Raw genomic sequence first — 22,013 nt, forward strand, 5'->3', positions numbered from 1 at the left:
TCCTTTTAGCAACATTAGTTGCTAATTCTTCCTCAAAAAACAAATCTTCCTTCACATCCATGGTATCACAAACTTTTTCATTTTAATCTATATCTTTTCCTGCAACTCTCTCTCGGTATAGCAGATTCTCAAAATGTTATGCCCATATCTCTTTAACCTCTCTTTATCACTAATTGTGGCCACGTTCCTGTCTTTAATTGGAACAAGTCTGGATTGACTACTCCCTCTCAATTTATTAATATGCCAGCACAATATTTTACAATTATGCCGTCTAGTTGCATCTTTCAGACCCTCGGAAATTTCATCCATGGCCTCCACTTTGCACCTCCTTAGTCCATATTTTAATGCTTTCTTCACTTTCTTTACATTCATTTTGTTTTCATATGACCTATCACTCAGATAATTCTTGTGCATAACCCTTCTCCTTTTTATTAATCATCTCCTTTCTTAACATAAAGCTTTTTCACTAATATTTCTAGCTGCAGTCCTAACTATCTTCCCTAAGACACCATCAGCAACTTCACAAATTGTTGTTCTAAAATTATTCCAACCATCTTCCAGATAGTCAAATTTAAACTCTCAAGTTTCAACATTTCCTGGAAATTTTCCCTCAAATTCTCATCCTGGAGTCTACCAACATCATAACTTCCCTCGAGGTAATTACCCTTCCGAAATTTCAGCTTTAAATTAACCCTATCACTACTAGATGGTGATCTTTACTTTCAACATCAATAACAGCACTCCTTTTTTCCATAATATCTTGTACTGATCCTGCCAGTCTTCGGTATACTATAAAATAATCTAAGTTTCTAGGTTTTTAACTAGATTGTTATTCCTACAAAATTGCAAAAGTCTGTAGCCATTGTTGTTTTCTTTTCCAACACCAAATTTACCTAGGCTAGGATACCTTTTATCCCTATTTCTACCCACCTGGGCATTCAAATCTCCTATTAAAAACACCGTAGTTCTACCCGAGACTTTTTAGTCATAAAATGAGTGATTAGTTTTCTATTATTAACACCTTCCCAGCCCAAACAAGACTTAGCAGCTTCCTTATTCATCATGAGCCCTACTCCCTGTCTATGTAACCCATCATTCCTGCCTGACTAAACAAATTCTATATCACCGAATTTCATACATCCAACCCCTGGGATATGAGTTTCTGAAGCCCCTAATAAGTCCAGTTCGAATCATCTGAATTCGTCAGTCAAAATGTCAATACGATAGTCGTTTCTTAACGCCGTGACATTTCAAGTTCCGTAACATTTCATGTTCTTTAAATCATTGAAATTATTTTGGCTTCATGAACAGCAATTATCTCGGATACCAGTGCAGGGCGGTTTTCTTCGTTTCAAATCTATTCCTTTTAAAAAATCGACAGAGTTAAAATTTTGAAGACACTTAAGTCTTTAAGTGGACCTAATGCTGGCTGCCATACCAAACTTATTTCCTGACCATACGTTATTTTCAAAATAATTACTCAATGTGTATTGATGATATGAGCCTTAGATTTGCAGCCAACAATCTTGGCAATCCTTATTTCGTTTGTTATAGCCACAGTTCATATAATTATCCAGTATGATCATTCCCTATCTCACCCATTATAAAAACCCGGACCGGGGTGCGAGTGCTCCGGAGAACGTTTTTGCAGATAGAAACATAGGCGGTATCAGATCTTTTCGCGGGTAGACAAGTTAGATTTCTCTTGGACGCGAAACTTGGCTTCAACGTTGGAACACTAATTTTGAAGAAACTAATTTTAAATTAATTTATTCCAATACATACATGAAAATCGGTAGTTAGTAGTGTAATGTTATTATTAGATGTTTTTAGGAATTAAAAATAGGTTTCGAAGTCTCAAGTTGGTTTCAAAGGCATTTTGAGAAAGTTTCTGCCAAAATACGTGTTCCAAGGTAATTGGACCGCTGATATATATATATATATACATATATATATATATATATATATATATATATATATATATATATATATATATATATATATATATATATATATATATATATATATTTATTTATTTATTTGTATATACACTACGAAAACTTTACGAAAAAGAAAGTTTTTTTTAAAGAAAAGTAAAGTCCATATTAAACTTAAGATCAGTAGAAATAGAAGCCTACAATAATTCAAACTCAAAACGACCAGAAATTATTATTAAAGAATAAAAAAGGAAAGGAGAATAATTGGTATGGCGGTAGCACTGCATATAAATTTATATGAATGTATATATAGTGGGGTGTAATAATGCAAAAGGTAAATATAACATTGGTTTAAGAATGGAAAGAAGGACAAAGAACAAATTTACGACAATAATCAAGTAAAAAATAAGTTTTATTTGAACAATGCCATAAAGTGATGACATTTGATTATGATATTTGGTGCTTCGCATTGTTATATAGTAATTAGAACCCAAGTCCTAAAATTGGTCTCAATCAGGAACCCTTATCGCTATCTAAATTCAGAAAGTGCAAATATTTTCAAACAGAGGTGTTTATTGTTTAAAGTTCAGGAAAGGTCTGCCCATTTTATATGAAAACATTGATTGAAAACAAAACTAGTCTTATCTAGGCTCTCCGCCAAAACAGGTAACTAGATTTTTCAAATATCACAGGAACTACAATCTGAGAGTATAAATATCACGACGTGAAAAAAAATTATAAACTATCCAGTTGCAGATCCAGAGGGGGGGGGCGAGGGTTACCCCCGTAAAGTAGTCTAAAGCAGTGTAATTCACCTAATTAACGCAAGTTTGCATTAATTAAACTTGCTCCTAACGTAAGTTTGTCGGATCAACCTACTTTGCGCCCCCCTCCCCTAAGAAAATCCTGACTTCGCCCCTGAAACCATCACACCTCTTCCACCAGTTATTAGAAGAAAAACAAATTCCTTATTTTAATAAATTTCATCAACCCCCCGCCCCCTTTCTTAAAAATCCTATATAGGCCAATCATTTAAGTCCACTGTATGTTAATAATAGATTAAGTCATAATTTGTATATAAATTAAGTCATGCATGTGAGATGGGACAGTTGCAAACCACTTGGCTGGCTCACCAAGTTTTTTTCTGCTTTCGCAATAACGAATAATGCACGTTGTAACCATTTCTCATTGAGTCAACACACTAAACCACTAATGCAGAAAGAAGTGGGAGGAGCTTTTTGTTCGCACCGAGAACGAAGACCAGAAATGATCTGCGATAAGCTTACTGGATAATTATATGAACTGTGGTTATAGCAAAATCATTCGTGAAATGTGCACTTTTTTTTTTAAACGGGTGTTGAAAGGGTGGCTGGCTCCTCTCTGACCTGTTTCGGCCCATAAAAAGGGTATGAGAAACTTAAATTCAAAGCAAATTGATTAGTCAAAAAGCTGTCAATGACTATTCGTTCTATGTGACGAGACCAAGAAATACAATAGATTGGAGACTCGACAATCTTCAACCATAGTCTATGCCATTTCTTTTCAAATGATTATAGAGATACCATGTATGTTTTGTAAAGTTGTTTTGTAGAAAAAGAAAGTTATCCAACTCTTACCTTGGTAAGTAGAGTAGCCTCTCTGCAAGAACAAATCCTACCGGAGCTATAAAGTTTGTTGCAGGTAAAAACGGCACTACCATTGTCAACAAGCACCAAATTTCAATAGGCTGTAATATAAATAAGGGTTAATAAAAAGTATATGTACAAACTAGAAACATTAAAACAAAAATTTTAATTTTCCAGTACCTGTTCAACTTGATTTCTTGTTTGTTTCAATAAGACTTGAGGATAAAAAGAAAAATCAGAATTTTGTTAAAAAGGTCAGTCATTTCATCTTCAGAGACAAGCCTTTTTAAAGCACTTCTTATGTCAACCACTGTTGCTCAAAAGCCTAGTTTCAGACTTTGTGGAATTAATATTTTGATCTTTGCTAGCTGAAGGTCAATTTTATTGAACATAGGGGTAGTACAAATACCAAACAATTATAAGTAGCTTCGCTCTCATTTTTATAGTGTGGGGGGGGGGAGGGGTGGGTATATATAGAGGTATCCAGCTGTAAAATCAGCTCTTGATGGCTCAATCGCTCGAACAATATTTTTTTTTTTTTTTTTTACAATCATGCATTAGGATCTGAAAAACTTGATTGAGAAACGGAATAATGAAAAAAAGTCTTTTTTACTTTATTTCCTGCAGAATACAGACAGTCTTTCAGCATCAAAAATGTTTATTTTTTATGCTGTATTTATTAAAGATAAAAATCTTTACTCCGATCCCCTTACTATCTTTTGTGGGGTGCCCCAGGGAACACTGATGGGTCCCATTTTATTTCCTATAATGGTTAAATAGTGTCACGACTGACCACACAGAGCGATGGAAGCATATGGACAACCTGTCTGCACTTGAAGTTTGTCGACGAAATATAAAAGCTCAATTATTACATTACTTGACGATGTCACGCAGGAGGCTTCTTTGTCGAAGATGAAAGTTAATGCTACTAATTTGTCAGTTATGACAATAAATTTTTTTTTTTTAGTCACCCCCTTCTTTAAAAAACCACATTCCTCCCAAAATCTTTATCACATGCATTAAACTACTTGGGCTGACAATAACTGCTGACTTGAAGTGGGATGCCCATGTTCAAAATATCCAAGAAAAAGCTTTCCCTTCGGTTTCCCTTCTAAAATTTTTGTTAAAATTTTCTTGCCCCCCTAAGGATCTTCTCCAACTTTATTGTTCTTTTATTCGGCCAATACTGGAGTTTTCTTTCCATTTTGGCATTTTGGTCTTTCTTCAGAGCATAATTGTAAGATTGAAAATGTCCAAAAACAAGCACTTAGAATCATAAATGGTGAAGGGAAGGTTCCATATCATTATCTACTAGGTAAGTTCAAGCTCACCACGTTGGCCAAGAGAAGGAACCTCCTATGCCTTCGTTTCAGTACCAAGACCCTGTCAGTTCCTCGATTACGTTCCATCATCCCGAACCCTACCTTCCCGCCCGCAACAGAACATCCCGTATAAAATCCCAATAAGTCCCCAAACTGACTCCCATCCCCGCTAAACATGAAAGATATCGGAAGAGTTTTGTTCCGAGTTTTTTTGAGTTATACAATAGCCAGGAAAATTAGTCTTTAATTTTATTGTTATCTATTTATTTTTTTTTCCTTTTTTACTAAATTTTTGACTCATCATTTTTTTATGTATTTTCATTAATTTCATTGTTTTCTTTTTTATTTTTGACTTTCTAATTAAGTGTTGACCTTTTTCATTTATTTTTTTTTTTACAATGAATTATGTTTGGCGTGAACGTCACGTTCTTTTGATGATATTCGGCAAACATGCTGCGAATGAAATTTTTAAATAAAATTCTCTTCTATTCTCTATATTCTATCAATGGAAATTGGAACAAACAGTTTGGTTTACCTAGAGCACCTTCTTTGGCTCTCTTCAGCCAGTCATATCATACTGGTGACTGTGTCTTCAGAAACTTATCAAGGGCTTTTTGTCTATTTGCCGCATATTCCTTCTCTGGCCACCTGGCCCCCACCGGAATAAAAGAATAATTCACAGCTCAGTAACTCTAAACAAGTTTCACCCTAAGCCCAAACAATGTTTTACCATGAAGTTAGTTAAATAGTTCTCCTATAATTTATTATATGTCTTCTGGTTGGTCACATCATAATCGTATCGAATAAAAAAAACTTGAATAGAAAATGTTTTTGGGGCATGTTTAGCAGAACAAACTTCCGCTTTCAGTAGACCATGTTTCGTGGATGTATAATATGGTTAAGTAAATCGCAGATTCCTCACCATTAGCTTTGTTTTGATTCTGGCCTCAAGTTGGCTCTGTAACGACTTTTTGCCAAGCAGAAATTGCTTCACAAGCCATTTAAATTCACGCAGCAACTTTCTTTTGCAGCCCCCTAATAGACATTATTGTCAACCCTAAATGCCCAATGTCTTCGACAGATCCCATGGAGTTCCAGAGTGAATAAATCTGATCGGCCATTGCCTGCTTGATACTCATAAAGTCGGTTTTAAGCTGGCTAATTCTTAGATAAAGCACTTGGAAGTAATTAAAACTTGTTCCAAAGCTATTTGACTTATTTCATCAATGTTGTTGAGTAGCAGATTGTCATCAGCATAATCCATATTGTCGGGTACCATAAAAACATACTTAACATAGCTGACTGCCGTAAACACCAAAGCATTAGTCATCCCCTCTGATTCTTCTGATTTTGAGGCATTTAGACTAGGAACTCATGCGTTCTTGAGCTTAGTTGTTTCTTAGCACCTTGACAGTTTACCTGTTCCTGACTAGGAAAATGACGGTAAAGTAAGGAAAAGTACGGTAGTTAAGACTTACGGTTTTAGTAGTTAAGAAAGAGCTATTTATTATAATTAAACGGACTTTGTGATTCAGGGGTCATTCTTAAACAATTGGACGAAAATTCAAACTTTAACGTAAAGAGCGATGTTTTGACTAGGGTGCGAACACCCTCATATACATAATAGTTTCTTTTTGTTTTAAGTTTTAATGTTGCTCCATGCTTTCAGTTGAAAAATTTCTCTTTTTTATTTAATTGAATAGAAATTGATTAGATTGTAATAGAAAGATAAAAATGGGATTCAACAAAAATATAACATAGGAGCTGATTATATTATGGCATGGGTGTGTGCATGTCTTTCGTGCTTATTGCTAGGTTTAGCCTTCACTGCCATATCAATAAGATCATACTAAAAAAAAGACAAAGAGTAGGCTAAAACAAAACATAGAATAATTTAGAGCTGATTAGATTGCAGAAGGGGTGTCCGCAGATCTTAGATCAGTAGAAAGACAAATATGTTCGAAAATCGTTATTACAAAAAAGAGGCCGAAGAGAGTTGAAAAGGGTTTAAAGGGTTAAAAGGGTTGATAAGGATTTAAAGGGATAAAACGGTTATATAGGTTAAGGTTTGAAAATGAGTTACATAGGTTATAGTGTTAAAAGGATTAAATGCAACAAAGGTTTAAAAGCTCTGAATACGTTAAAACGTTGAAAGAGTTAAGCAGGATAGAAAGATAAAAGCGTTAAACACGTTAAAGGGTTAAAAGGAGGGAAAGCTCTCCTACTTCCCTCTGCTTCATTGATATCGACCCCTGCACACACCCCTGGTACAGTTTAGTCAGCTCATATATGTTACGTGTTTATTTTCCTTTGAACCTATTTCTATCTTTCTTTCGAGGCTAATTTTACTCAAATAGTAATAAGAAATAATGCTACAATTTAACCAGCTTTTATTTTTATATTTTCTTTCAAACCTATTTTTATCTTTCTTTCGGGCCTGATTTTATTTTAATAAGTCAAAAACTATACAACCTGAAATTAACAAAGCAAAATCCATTAAAGAAACAAAATATGATGCCCATAATGAGTTTTCAGATATGTGTAGGCCTACTGAGTTTTGCGTTGAATGATTATCTCATCAAACAGTTCGTGGTAACGAACTGTAAGTAAGGAGCGACCCGGCTCAATGGTAACCGAAACTCTAAAAAACGGAATTTTGGTACCAATAGATATATCAAAAAAATCAAATTTTAATTCTGATTTCAAATATATAAGTTTCATCAAGTTTAATTATACCCATCAAAAGCTACGCGCCTGAGAAAATTTGGCTGATTTTCAAAAAAAGGGGGAAAGACCCCCTAAAAATTATAGAACCTTAATGAAATTCACATCATCATATTCAGCGTATCAGAGAACCCTACTGTAGAGGTTTCACGCTTCTATCTACAAAAATGTGGAATTTTGTATTTTTTGCCAGAAGAAACATCACGGGTGCGTGTTTATTTGTTTGTTTTTTGTTTGTTGTTTTTTTTCCCAGGGGTAATCGTATTGACCCAGTGGTCCTAGAATATCTTAGAAGGGCTCATTGGAACGGAAATTAGAAGTTCTAGTGCTCTTTTTAAGTGACCAAAAAAAATGGAGGGCAACTAGGCCCCCTCCCACGCTCATTTTTTTCTCAAAGTCACCCAATTAAAATTTTGAGATAGCCATTTTGTTCAGCATAGTCGAAAATCTAATAAATATGTCTTTTACGATGACTTAATCCCCCAAAGTTCCCAGGGGAAGGGCTGCAAGTTATGAACTTTGCCCATTGCTTACTTATTGTATTGGTTTTTGGGAAGTATACAAACATTTTCAGGAAGATTTTTTTTTCTGGTGGGGGGGGGCTTGAGGAGGGGGTCAATTGGGAGAATCTTTCCGTGGAGGATGTTTCTTTGGGGTAAGGGATATTTCTATGAAGGGAGCGCTGGATTTCCAAGCATTATTTAAAAAACGGTCAGAAATTAAATTTAAAAAACAAGTTTTTTCAACTGAAAGTAAGAAGCAACATTAGAACTTAAAATGAACAGAAATTATTACGTATATGAGGGGGTTCTCCCCCAAGTCAATACCTCGCTCTTTACGCAAAAGTTTGTTTTTAGTGCTTTCAAAAGAGCTATCTATTCTCATTAAACGGCCTTTGTGATTCAGGGGTTTGTGAATTAAAAAAATGTTTTAACTTTTAACGTAAAGAGCGTGGTATTGACTAAGGGGAGAACCCCCTCATATACGTAATAACATATACGTAATAGAAAAAAACAATAAAAAAAACAAGCGATACGGCTCAATAGTAATCGAACCTTGTAAAAACGGAACTTTGATGTCAATAAATGTATCAAAAGAATGGGCTTATAATGCTGATTCTAAATATATGAATTTTATTAAGTTTAGTATTACTCATCAAAGGCTACGAGCCTGAGAAAATTTACCTGATTTTTTAAAGAGGGGGGAAACATCCCCTAAAAGTGAAAGAATTTTAATGAAAATCACACCTTCAGATTCAGCATATCAGAAAACCCTATAACATAGGTTTCAAGCTCATATCTGCAAAAATCTGCAACTTTGTATTTTTTGCCAGAAGAAAAATATACGAGTATAGAAGTTCGTTACGTAAGTTAATTTGTAAATTACGTCAGAACCAAATTTAGCAAAAGAAACCATTTAGCAAATTTAGCAAAAAGAAAAGTAAATTTTTTTTTGCAAATTTTGTTTACTTATTCAATAACGGTGAGCCAAAATAAAAGCTGCATTAACTAAAAAACGATCAGAAATTAAATAAATAACAAGTTTTTTAAACTGAAAGTAAGGAGCGACGTTAAAACTTAAAACGAACAGAAATTATTCCGTATATGAAAGGGGCGGGCGCCACCTCCCCGCCGCGCGCGGTTCGCTAAAGTTTTACTGTGTGTCACAACTTTATTTTTTTAAACAAAAAAAAAAACTTTAGCGTAACGAGTGAGGCGTTGAGGAGGGGACAGCACCCTTTCATATACGGAATAATTTCTGTTCGTTTTAAGCTTTAATGTCGCTCCTTACTTTCAGTTTAAAAAAACTTGTTCTTTTTATTTAATTGACATGAGAGGGCTGACTTTTGCCATTTTAGATTTCTTTAATGAATTTTGGAGTGTTAATATCTGGTTTTACGAACTTTCGAACAGGTTGTGATATTTGAAGTGTGATAAACTGTTGCGTGTACGATGTTTTCACACATGTCTGCTGACTTACCCGTAGCCAAGTTTTTCGTGTTGACTTAAGAGTTGAATTTGATCATATGAAGTTTCTAGATATATTTTTTCCGTTTATGAGTCCCGCTTTTTAATTTTTGATAATTTTTTTTATTCAGAATTTTCTCAAAATTTTTTGTATTTTCTCAATTTTTATTCACGTAGTTTTCATTTTTCAATTTGTCTTCGCTTAATTTTAATCTGTGTGCTTTTCTTTCACGTAAATTTTGCCATATTAATTTTCTTCAGTGAAGTGAACTCCCGAGTAATATATAGTTAGGGATATATATATATATATACATATATATATATATATATATATATATATATATATATATATTTATATATATATATATATATATATATATATATATATATATATATATATATATATATATATATATATATATATATATATATATATATATATATATATATATATATATATATATATATATATATATATATATATATATATATATATATATATATATATATATATATATATATATATATATATATATATATTCCGTATATATATACGGAATATATTCTGTATACTTACAGTTCTTTCTTTACTTACAGTTCCCTACCATGGACTGCCAATCTCCAAATTTTGCATCTTTGTAAATAGGAACTTGGAAAATCCATTGTAGGGTTCTTTGATATGCTCAATGCAGTGGTGTAATTTTCATAGAGGCTCCTCCGCATTTAGGTGTCTATATCTCAATAGATGTCTCTGAATTAAAGTATGCTGAATACAAAGGTCTTACTTTCATTAGTATTGCTCCAACTATAGGGATAGGGAAAACATTTCACACTTGGACCGGTGGGTCCAAGTATTTTAAAAATTATTTGAATTGACACATCTGGAATCACCATACATTTGATTTCAGCAAATTTGTATATTGTTGTCTAAATTTTCTTTCTAAGTGTTTTAGTTACTGTTAGCAGCGGTCGATTCCTACTGAAAATTCTTTACCACAAACTGTCTGAATTAAGAGCTAGTTATACAAAAATTGTCACCTATGGCTGTCATTTTAGGTACTGGCCGTTAGTAAATTTACATGCCACTTTTATAGATCATGCTATTTTTCCTTTTTTTTTCACTTTAAACCATTCCATCAGACACGAATTCGCTATAAAAAAAAGTTCGTGGTAACGAACTGTAAGTAAGGAGCGACCCGGCTCAATGGTAACCGAAACTGTAGAAAACGGAAATTTGATACCAATAGATACATAGAAAGAATCAAATTTTAATGCTGATTTCAAATATATAAGTTTCATCAAGTTTAATGTTACCTATCAAAAGTTACGCGCCTAAGAAAATTTGTCCGACTTTCGAAAAAAGGGGGAAAGACCCCCTAAAAAATATAGAACCCTAATGAAATTCACACCATCATATTCAGCCTATCAGAAAACCCTACTGCAGAGGTTTCAAGCTCCTATTTACAAAAATGTGGAATTATGCATTTTTTGCCAGAAGAAAGATCACGGATGTGTTTTTTTTTTTTTTTTTTTTCCAGGGGTGATCGTATCGACCCAGTGATCCTAGAATATCGTGGGAGGGCTCATTCGAACGGACATTAAAAGTTCTAGTGCCCTTTTTAAGTGACCAAAAAAATGGAGGGCAACTAGGCCCCCTTCCACGCTCAATTTTTTCCCAAAGTCACCCGATCAAAATTTTTAGATAGCCATTTTGTTCAGTAATTGTTATGTGGGAGGATCTTTCCATGACAGAAGTTTTAATGGGGGAAGGGAAATTGCTATGAAGGGGGCGCCGGATTTCCCAGCATTATTTAAAAACAGATCAGAAATTATATATAAAAAAAACAAGTTTTTTAACTGAAAGTAAGGAGCAACTTCAAAACTTAACACGACAGAAAACATTACGCATATGATTGGGTTCACCCCCTAGTCAATACTTCGCTCTTTAAGCCAAACATTATTTAGTACTTTCAAAAGAGCTATTGATTCTAATTAACGGCATTTGTGATTAAGGGGGTCATTTTTAAAGAATTGGAACAAAATTCGAACTTTAGCTTAAAGAGCAAGGTATTGACTAGGGGGCGAACCCTCTAATATACGTATTAAAAATACATGAATATAGAAGTTCGTTACGTAGGTTAATTCGTAAGTTACGTATATTTATTACTAATAAAAACGTTCGTAAATAAAATTAAAAAGGTTTCGAGGAAGCCATTTAACCACATAAAAGTAAAATTTTGTATATTGAAATTTGGTTTTAATTATTCATGTATGGCAAGCCAAAATACAAACCTGCATTAATTCAAAAACGTTCAAAAATTAAATAAAAAATGCAAGTATTTTAAACTGAAAGTAATGAACGACGTTAAAACTTAAAACGAACAGAAATTATTCCTTATATGATAGGGGCTGTCCCCTCCTCAACGCCTCGCTCTTTACACTAAAGTTTGACTTTCTCACAACTAAATTTTTTTTTTAACAATGAAAAACTTTAGCGTAAAGAGCGAGGCGTTGAGGAGGGGACAGCCCCTTTCATATACGGAATAATTTCTGTTCGTATTAAGTTTTAACGTCGTTCCTTACTTGCAGTTAAAAAAAACTTGTTTTTTTATTTAATTTCATATAAATACCATAAGTAGTGACTTTTAACTTGACCAAAAAACGACTAGGAGCACTTGTTTTAATTAAAAGCATAGCGTACCTGATATTTTATAAAAGTTTGAAAGTTCTCGAATTTTCTGCCCTTGAACTCTGTTAACTTTTTTGGTGTTTTTTTGCCAACAATCTAATTTGGTGTGTTAATAACTAGTTCTGGACTGTATTTTTAGATGTTTTAATCTCTCTTTATTTTGTACTCCGTTAATAATTTCGCCCTTTTCCAGTTATTATTAATGTCTTGCATATGAATTACTTTTGAACCTGAAATTTAGAATTTTACTCGCAATGATCTCCAACCAATGCTGCTGATTTGGAATGCATTTTAATAGCCCTTTTCGGTGCCTCTCATTGAGGCTTCAAAAGTTTTACCAAAAGCTATTCTCTCAGGTCCAGGTTTACTGAAACTTGACAATACTCTTCAAAATTAAGAAAACACTTTCAGACACCTTATTTCATTCAGAAATATTCACTTAGATTCTAAAGAATGCACATTAGTTAAAAACTGTCAGGAAAGCAAGTAGCATGTCTCCTCAGGGAAATGAATACAAATCAACTTAAAAACCGTTGGTGCATTGAATTCGGTTTCCAGAACCAAACGATTTTAGTATGATTGAATTGAATTAGAGTACCCTACAGTATCAAACAAGCTATTCTCTGAGGACTTTTGAAGCCATGATTCCCGAAGATAATAGGCTGAGACCGCTGACTTCTCCTCTTGTTAGTGAGACAACTTTCTATGATTTAGATGACAAAATTTCAACAAAAATTAAAGTAAATAGCAAGAAAGTGACAGGTATGAGAGGGAAGAATAAAGGGTTCTTTCTGTAAAAAAAACAAATTCTGAGACAAGACTGTTAATAATTTTTAAATAAGTTTTTAATGATGACATAGGCAGTGCAATAGCGCTGTCCAAGTAAAGAGCGATGTAGGCAAAATATATTATTCATTTAGTTTTTATTTTTGGTTTGTTTTAAACCGGGGCCCTTTGTATAGAGGGGGTTGTCGTAGAAAATTCAAACAGAGCTCATTCAATTGAAAATTGAGTGGGATAGTGCCCTTTTTAATTTTCGAAAGTCATTGGAGGATAACGACCTCCATGGGCGTAGGCAGCATCTTTTGTAGTGGGGGGCAGCCGCTTCTGTGATGGAGGGGGGAGGGATCTTACTAATACCTCCCGAGGTCCCTTGAATATAGGTCTTTAGAAACTAGTCATTCTATATTTCACTAAAACTCGGCCTTTAACATGTTCTACTTTTCCTGCAACAGTATAACATAAGAGACCCACTATCCTACTTCCAATTTCCAGAAAACATAAACACCACAAAGGCGATTTGACACAAATCACATTATGGTTAGATAACAGCTTCTTCTAAGAATTCAATTCAAAAGTTTACAGTTGGGCAAAATTAAATATCAAAATTGGTATAGGGGAGACCGGTCCACGTTTAGTCAAAGCAAACAGTTTCAATATAAAAACCTATGGGGCTTCTGGTGCATTATAAACGCTCTGAAAGATGGCAGTGTATGTTTTTAAAATATCTGACCTTAATTAATACTTTTGCCAAAAATATCAGATTGGATCAGGTTTTATTGTGATTAACTCTGGAATTTTGTTCAATTTTGTCTGAAAGCCTACGCCTAAATACGAATACTAGAAAAATCGTGTTGTAAACTCACATGGTATTCTCTTATTATTTGCCTGTTTTCGGCAGCTTCCGAGACGTGCCATCTTCACCAGTTTGCTGTTAGTATTTTTTCATCCCGTGGGATAGTGAACTCTCATGTTTAGTCTTAATACCCAGGGTAAATTCAGCTTGTCGTACCAAGGTATCCAAAAGTGGGCTATCCTTGTAATAGCTGTGTAACCAGAATATTTAAAGGTTGAAGGCAAGCTTAATACCCAAAACTGTGTTATTTCTGGCGTTGTTTAATCCTGTCAGAACAGTAGGTGAACTGAAATTTTATTTTTTCCAGTTAAATTTCATTCAAGATAAAATGATTAAAAGTAAAACAGAAGAGAAAAGGAAGAAAGGTGGCTGTGATCGAGAAAAAAATAAAATAGCAGTTTTTTCTCTCTTATTCTACAAGAAGTCAGTTGGATTCTCTGGAAGTACCATGGGTGTCCCTAGAGGAACGCTGCAAGACTACATAAAAAAAAGTTGAGAAGCTGAATATCCCTCAAAAAAGTCTGGACCTGAGTTTCTATACACCCTGTTACAACACATGATAAATATTTACAGAGGAACAAGAAAAAAGACTAAAAACTTACTTGAAAACGATAACTGATATGCTTTTGACGGTATTCCCCTAGAATCATGTAAATTTGCATGCACTTATGCCATTATTAAGAACATAAAAGTACCGGATAACGGAACTGCAAAAACAGTGGTGACAGTGGAGGAATTACAGGTAAAGATTGGTACCGTTCTTTTATGGATTGCCTTAAAACTCTATCAGTAAGAACGCCAAAACGTACAAGCCTATGACGGACAACTGCTTTCAAATGTCACAGTGTAGGAGCACATGTTCAGACCATAAGACATTTGAAGTTTTGACGAATCAGGTATGAAAAAATCCACAAGCCTGGTAAAATCATTGCACAGCAAGGCCAGAAGTAAGTAGGGAAGGTCACGTCAGTAGAAAGAGGTAAGTTGACCACACTTTTTGCTAGTGTTAATGTGTTGGGAACCCAGTCCCTCCTCTACTTTTTTCCCCACAAAAACAATGTCCGGAAATTTTACTCAGGGGAGCTTTACCAGGAACCGTCAAGATAAGCTCAGAAAATACTTCTGGCTGGATGACTGCCCCTCATTCTTTGCTTTACTTGCAGCAGTGTATCAATCAAGTCAAACCCAAAAAATCAACAGAAAAAAATATGAAAAACTCAGAAGTGCTCAATGACACCCCCATGGAAGAATGCATTAATGCTAGGATAAAAGCTGTATCTGCCAAAAAGCCCTAGTCCTGGAACGGAAGAAAGTCAGACAAGTGAAAAGACTAAAAAGCAAAAGGCATGTCTCTTGCAACAAGAGTTACAGTTAGAGTGACAATTCTGACATCGATGATCCTGTATACAACAACCCTTCAGACCCCAGCATAGACATTAAAGACAAGCCTCCTACCAGCAACTTCTAATTTGAAACTGAGAAAGTCAAGGCTGGTGATTACATTCTGATTGAGCTGAAGAGCAAGAAAGGAAATTCTGTTCACAATATTGTCATTATCAAAAAGTAGCTACTGAAGAACTTAAGGTCCGCTTTTGGAAGGAGACTGGAGCAAGTGACTTTGCGCTAACTAACAAGATGGATAGTGTCTTAAAGACAGAAGTTGAAATAGAACTGCCACCACTGAAAGGTGGAACACCAAGATTAGCGGATCGGCTTACTTTTGGTGTCGATCAGTCAATGTATAATTTGGAATTAATACTCTTTAGTTTTTTTTTAAACCTTAATGAAATTCATTTTGTAGTTTTTTATGCAGACCATATCCTTTCTTAATTTTATAGCCAAAAAACAAGCTTTAATGTTCCTCTGGTCACTTTTCTTTTTCTTTTGTCCGGTGGCCAAACGTAAGCCAGAGATGACCAAACCAGTGCTGGGGTGGCCCAGGTTTTGCACTCTTGACCAAATGGATAGAGAGGCATCCAGGTGGAAAAATGGCGGAGTATTTCTAATTGTCTTTTTCAAGGATGATATTGAATGAGTTACTTTTGTTTTGGCATGCTCAGCAGCTTCTTATCGCTTGAATCAATTCATGGAGAATTAAACAAGTCATAATCAGCCGATCGTAGGCAAGTTTCCTATCTATATATCGGACCGAAAGTCAATATTGAAGATCAAAACGTAAATGTTGATATCGCAAACGATATTTGGAAAATTCTGTTTATTTCCAGCTTTTTTAACCATCTACCAGGTAACATCCAACAAAAAATTCCAAGATACGAAAAGTTCTCGCTAATATCTATCGTAAATTTGAAGTTCTAGGGGGACAGCTGCCCTCCCCTGCCCCCCTTCCCTACGCCCATGACGACCTCCCCCCTCAAACTCCCACCATTTATCCACACACATCCAATGGAAATTTTGAGATAGCCATTTTTTTTTAGCGTAGTTGAAATGTGCGGAAATCATTTCTTTAAGGATGCCCCCCCATAGCCCTCAGGGCAAGGGTTGTAAGTTATGCCCGGGGGGCATATAAGGTTTTATAGAAAGGATGGTCGTATAAACTTCAGAGGGAGCTCATTAGACCGGTAATCAGATGTTCTAGGTCTCCTTTTAAGATTCAAAGTAATCTGAGGGCAGCTACCCACGCCCCCTTTTTGGTTTTAGGCCGGGGCACTTCGTATAGAACGAGCTGTCGTAGAAACTTCGAAAGGTGCTCATTTGATTGGAAATTGTATCATCTATTTACCTTTGTAACAGTCGAAAGTGATTAGAGGTCACCCGGCCCCCTTCCCCTTTCCTCAAATACATCCAATAATAATTTTGAGATGGGCATTCTGTTCAGCGTAGTTGAAAGGTCCAGTAATTATGTCTTTGAAGATAACACCCCCCCCCCCTTGAAGATGTCCCAGGGGCATATAATGTCTGTATACACAGGGTGGTCATGTAAACCTTGTTGTGGACTCATTGGATTGAAAATCAGAGGTTCTAGTGCCCTTTTTAAGAGTCAAAGTGGTGTAGGGGATCTAGCCCCCCTCCATATGGTCTATTTTCCCCAAATGTATCCGATATAAATTTTGAGATAGTAATTTGTTCAAAAACAGTCCAAAGATCACATAAAAAAGGACTTTGGAGTTGACATAACCCCCATAGTCTGATAGCAAGGATTCTGAATTGTGTCCCGGGGGCATATACCCACGCTTTTTATGAGTAGAATGGGGGGTACCAGCCCCACGGGGCTCCTTATATGGGCATAGAATACTGACGGGGCCTCCATATATGGGCATAGAGTCATTAGGGAGAACACGTGGTTAATGGGGTCAATGACCTCTTTTTCCAAAACAACAACAACAACATCGACCTTGACATTCGCTGAGAGCGTGCCAAAAACAACAACAACAACATCGACCTTGACGTTCGCTGAGAGCGTGCACTTAAAACAACAACAACATCGACCTTGGAACACCTGTGCTGTCGACCTCAATTCACCTATCGTGAATCAATAATTCCCCTTAGAAACAAAAAATTAATTCCACTTTATTGTCAGATCAATCAACCAATGACATCATCTGTCAGACTTTAAAAATTTTCGCCTAGAAACGATTCTACAGGAATAGATACAAGTCATTAATGTCATTGCCTCGGAAACAACTCTTTTGGTCGAACTCCAAAGGATATTAATAACCAAAGGCCATGGAAACAATTCTCCAAGAAACATCTTAGCGATGAATTATTTTAGCGCTGGAATCAGGTTTCTTATTAATTTGAAATGCATTAGCGCAGAGATGCCAAAAACAAAAGGAACATGCTGAAATTACGTTTAGGGATTATTTGGGTGAAACTATTATAGACAGGCTATGGAACTATTTCGGCGAAACAGTTAGAGACATTTTGAAAGAAGATTTTAGGAAAGGTTTTAGAAGAGAATTTGAGGGTGAAACTCTGTGGTCGTTATAATACACAAGTTCCATTTGAACAGTGTTGTGAGGTCCTCTACCCCAACCCCAAAGGGTTCCGATCCCCCACCCCAACCCCGAAGGAAGCCCCCGGTACTCAAAGGTCCCCCAAGCTCCCAAAGAGCCCCAGCCCCCCAAACGCCCTCCTCCGCCCCTCCCAGGCCCTCCCCCGGGCCGCCAAGGCCCCCCCAGCACCCAAAGGGACACTCGTGCCCCCCACGGACCCCCCACCCCCCCAAAGGCCAACCCCCGGCCCCCCAAAGGTCCAACGAGCTCCCCAAGGACCAACGGGGTCCCAAAGGCCCTCCACCGGTCCCCAAATGTCCTAAGGGCCCCCAACTGCCCTCCTCAGACCCTCAAAGGCCCTCCTCTGGTCCTCAAAGGACCCCCGGATCCCCAAACGCCCTCCCTGGGCCCCAAAGGTCCCCCCCGGTCCCCATACATGCACACAAAAACTTACACATGCACACGAAAACTTACAATCACACTTACAATTATACTCACACAGCACTATCAATAAAAAACAACCTTAAAAAATAACAAACAAACAATCATACACACACAAAAACTTACACACACACACACACACAAAAACTACCAAACACACACAAAAAAATACACACACACACAAAAACACACAAAGACACACAAAAACTTAAAACAACTCAAACACAAAAACAAAAACAAGCACAAACTAAAACACAAACAAAAACAAACTAACACACAAACACATGAAAAATTACGCACACACAAAAACAAACAAACACGCACCAACAATTACACACACACAAAAACTTACACACACACACACACACACACACAAAAACCTACACATGCACAAGAAAACTTACATGCAAATAAACACTTACATTCACACAAAAACTTACACACACGCTCGAAAACTTACACGCACACGCAAAAACTTACACTCACACACAAAAACTTACACACACACACGAAAACTTACACTAACACATTAAAACTTACACACACACGAAAAAACTGACACACACACACAAACTTATACACACACACATACAAAAACACTTACACACACACACACACAAACACACACACAACCACAAAAACTCACCAACACAAACTAAAAAAAAAAAAAAACAAAAACAAATATAACTATCTATCAATAACAAAAACTACAGAACACTCAAAAAAGAGCTAAAAAAAACACACACAAAAAAACAAAAAAAACTAACACACACACACACAAACACACACAAACTAAAACACACGCACAAAAAATAACATAAACACGAAATATCATAGACACAAACAAAAAAAAACACAAAACAAAAAATTACACAAACAATAAAAAAAATAAAAGAACAAAAAAACTTACATGCACACAAAAACTTACACACACACACAAAAAACTTACACACACGCACAAAAACTTACACACACACACAAAAACTTACTCACACACACACACACACACACACAAAAACTTACACATGCACATCTGTTGCGAAAACACACAAAAGTTACAAAAAATGCAAAATGTTCATTTATTACCTCTAAATTAATGCTAAAAATGAATAATTAATAAAAAATTTAAAATAGATAAAGGGTAAATATTTTAAATATGAGCAATTCTATTGCTTAAACACACAAAAGTTAGAAAAAATGCAAAATGTTCCTTTATTACCTCTGCAATACAGCTCAAAATGAAGAATTCATACACAATTTCAACTAGCTAAGGGTAAGTGTTTCAAATATGAGACATTCTGTTGCGAAAACACACAAAAGCTAGAAAAAATACAAAATATTCCTTTATTACCTCTGTAATACGGCTAAAAATGAAGAATTCATACACATTTTCAACTAGCTAAGGGTGAGTGTTTTAAATATAAGCCATTCTGTTGCGAAAACAAACAAAAGTTAGACAAAATACAAAATATTCCTTTATTACCTATGCAAAACGGATAAAAATAAAGAATTCATACACATTTTCAACTAGATAAGGGTGAGTGTTTTAAATAAGAGCCATTCTGTTGCGAAAACACACAAAAGTTAAAGAAAATACAAAATGGTCCTTTACTACCTCTGCAAAACGGCTGAAAATGAAGAATTCATACATATTTTCAACTATCTAAGGTTAAGTTATTTAAATTTTGTAAAGTCTTTTGATATAACTAACAAAATTAATAAAATATACTATAAATTAATATATTACCAATGCAAACCTTAAAAAAATGAAGAGTTAATACACATATTCAACTAACTAGGTGTTAATTATTGTAATATGAATCTTTCTGTTTCGATAATACGAAAAAGTTATAAAAAATACAAACTTTTAATTTATTAACAATTAAATAATGATCAAAAAGACGAAGTAATCAAAAAATTAAACAATAACATGTTCAGTTATGGAATTATTTGAAATACTGTTGCGAAATAACAAAAAAGTTTGAAAAATTGCACAATGTTCCTTTATTAACTCTGCAAAACGGGTAAAAATAAAGATTTCATACACATTTTAAACTATCTAAGTGTAAGTGTTTTAAATATGAGCCATTCTGTTGCGAATACACTCAAAAGTTAGAAAAAAATACAAAATGTTCCTTTATTACCTCTGCAAAACGGCTAAAAATGAAGAATTCATACACATTTTCAACTAGCTAAGGGTAAGTGTTTTAAATTTGAGCCATTCTTTTGCGAAAAAACAAAAAATTTATAAAAAATACAATAATATAATAAATAACATATCAGATAAGGCTAAAAATTTATAAATAAAAAACATTTTCAACTATATAAGGGTAAGTGTTTTAAATATGAGTCATTCTGTTGCGAAAACACACAAAAGTTAGAAAAAATACAAAATATTCCTTTATTACCTCTGCAAAACGCCTAAAAATGAAGAATTCATACACAATTTCAACTAGCTAAGGCTTAGTGTTTTAAATATGAGCCATTCTGTTGCGAAAACACACAAAAGTTAGAACAAATACAATATTGTGCTTTAGTACCTCTGCAAATTGTCTAAAAATGAAGAATTCATACACATTTTCAACTAGCTAAGGGTAAGTGTTTTAAATATGAGCCTTTCTGTTGCGAAAACACACAAAAGTTAGAAAAAATACAAAATATTCCTTTATTACCTCTGCAAAACGGCTAAAAAAGAAAAATTCATACACATTTTCAACTAGCTAAGTGTAAGTGTTTTAAATAAGAGCTATTCTGTTGCAAAAACACACAAAACTTAGAAAAAATACAAAATATTCCTTTATTACCTCTGCAATACGGGTAAAAATTAAGAATTCATACCCATTTTCAACTAGCTAAGGGTAAGTGTTTTAAATATGAGACATTCTGTTGCGAAAACACAAAAAAGTGAGAAAAAATACAAAATATTCGTTTATTACCTCTGAAATATGATTAAAAATGAATTATTCAGTCTCTTTTTCAACTAACTAAGGTTTAGTGTTTTAAATATGTGACATTCTGTTGCGAAAACACACAAAAGTTAGAAAAAATACAAAATATTCCTGTATTACCTATGCAAAACGGATAAAAATTAATAATTCATACACATTTTCAACTATCTAAGTGTAAGTGTATTTTATATGTTACAGTATGTTTAGAAATACACACTAAGTAAGAAAAAATAAACATTGTTATTATATTACATCTGCAATATGGATAAAAATGAAGATTTCTTAAACATTTTCAACTAACTAAGGGTAAGTGTTTTAAATATGAGCCATTCTGTTGCGAAAACACACAAAAGTTAGAAAAAATACAAAATATTCCTTTATTACCTCTGCAAAACGGCTAAAAATGAAGAATTCATACACATTTTCAACTAGCTTAGGGTAAGTGTTTTAAATATGAGCCATTCTGTTACGAAAACACACAAAAGTTAGAAAAAATACATAATATTCCTTTATTACCTCTGCAATACGGGTAAAAATGAAGAATTCATACACATTTTCAACTAGCTAAGGGTAAGTGTTTTAAATATGAGCCATTCTGTTGCGAAAACACACAAAAGTTAGAAAAAATACAAAATATTATTATATTACCTCTGCAATACGGCTAAAAATGAAGAATTCATACACATTTTCAACTAGCTAAGGGTAAGAGTTTTAAATATTAGCCATTCTGTTGCGAAAACACACAAAAGTTAGAATAAATACAAAATGTTC

The 22,013-nt window shown here is 34.6% G+C and overlaps 1 protein-coding gene across 1 annotated transcript in view; it reads right to left on the reverse strand.

Moving 5' to 3' along the window:
- The window catches only part of LOC148955162 (uncharacterized), a 200,627-nt gene that overhangs the window by 72,801 nt on the left and 105,813 nt on the right, over positions 1-22,013 (reverse strand). The window contains exon 3 of the mRNA XM_089106317.1: positions 3,554-3,663. Within this exon, the coding sequence (XP_088962443.1) occupies positions 3,554-3,663 (110 nt within the window). The remainder of the gene's footprint in view (positions 1-3,553; positions 3,664-22,013) is intronic.

Source organism: Artemia sp. Qi Xiang Cuo, chromosome 2 (genome assembly GCF_049724085.1).
Source record: "Artemia sp. Qi Xiang Cuo chromosome 2, ASM4972408v1, whole genome shotgun sequence".
Taxonomy (NCBI): Eukaryota; Metazoa; Arthropoda; class Branchiopoda; order Anostraca; family Artemiidae; genus Artemia; species Artemia sp. Qi Xiang Cuo.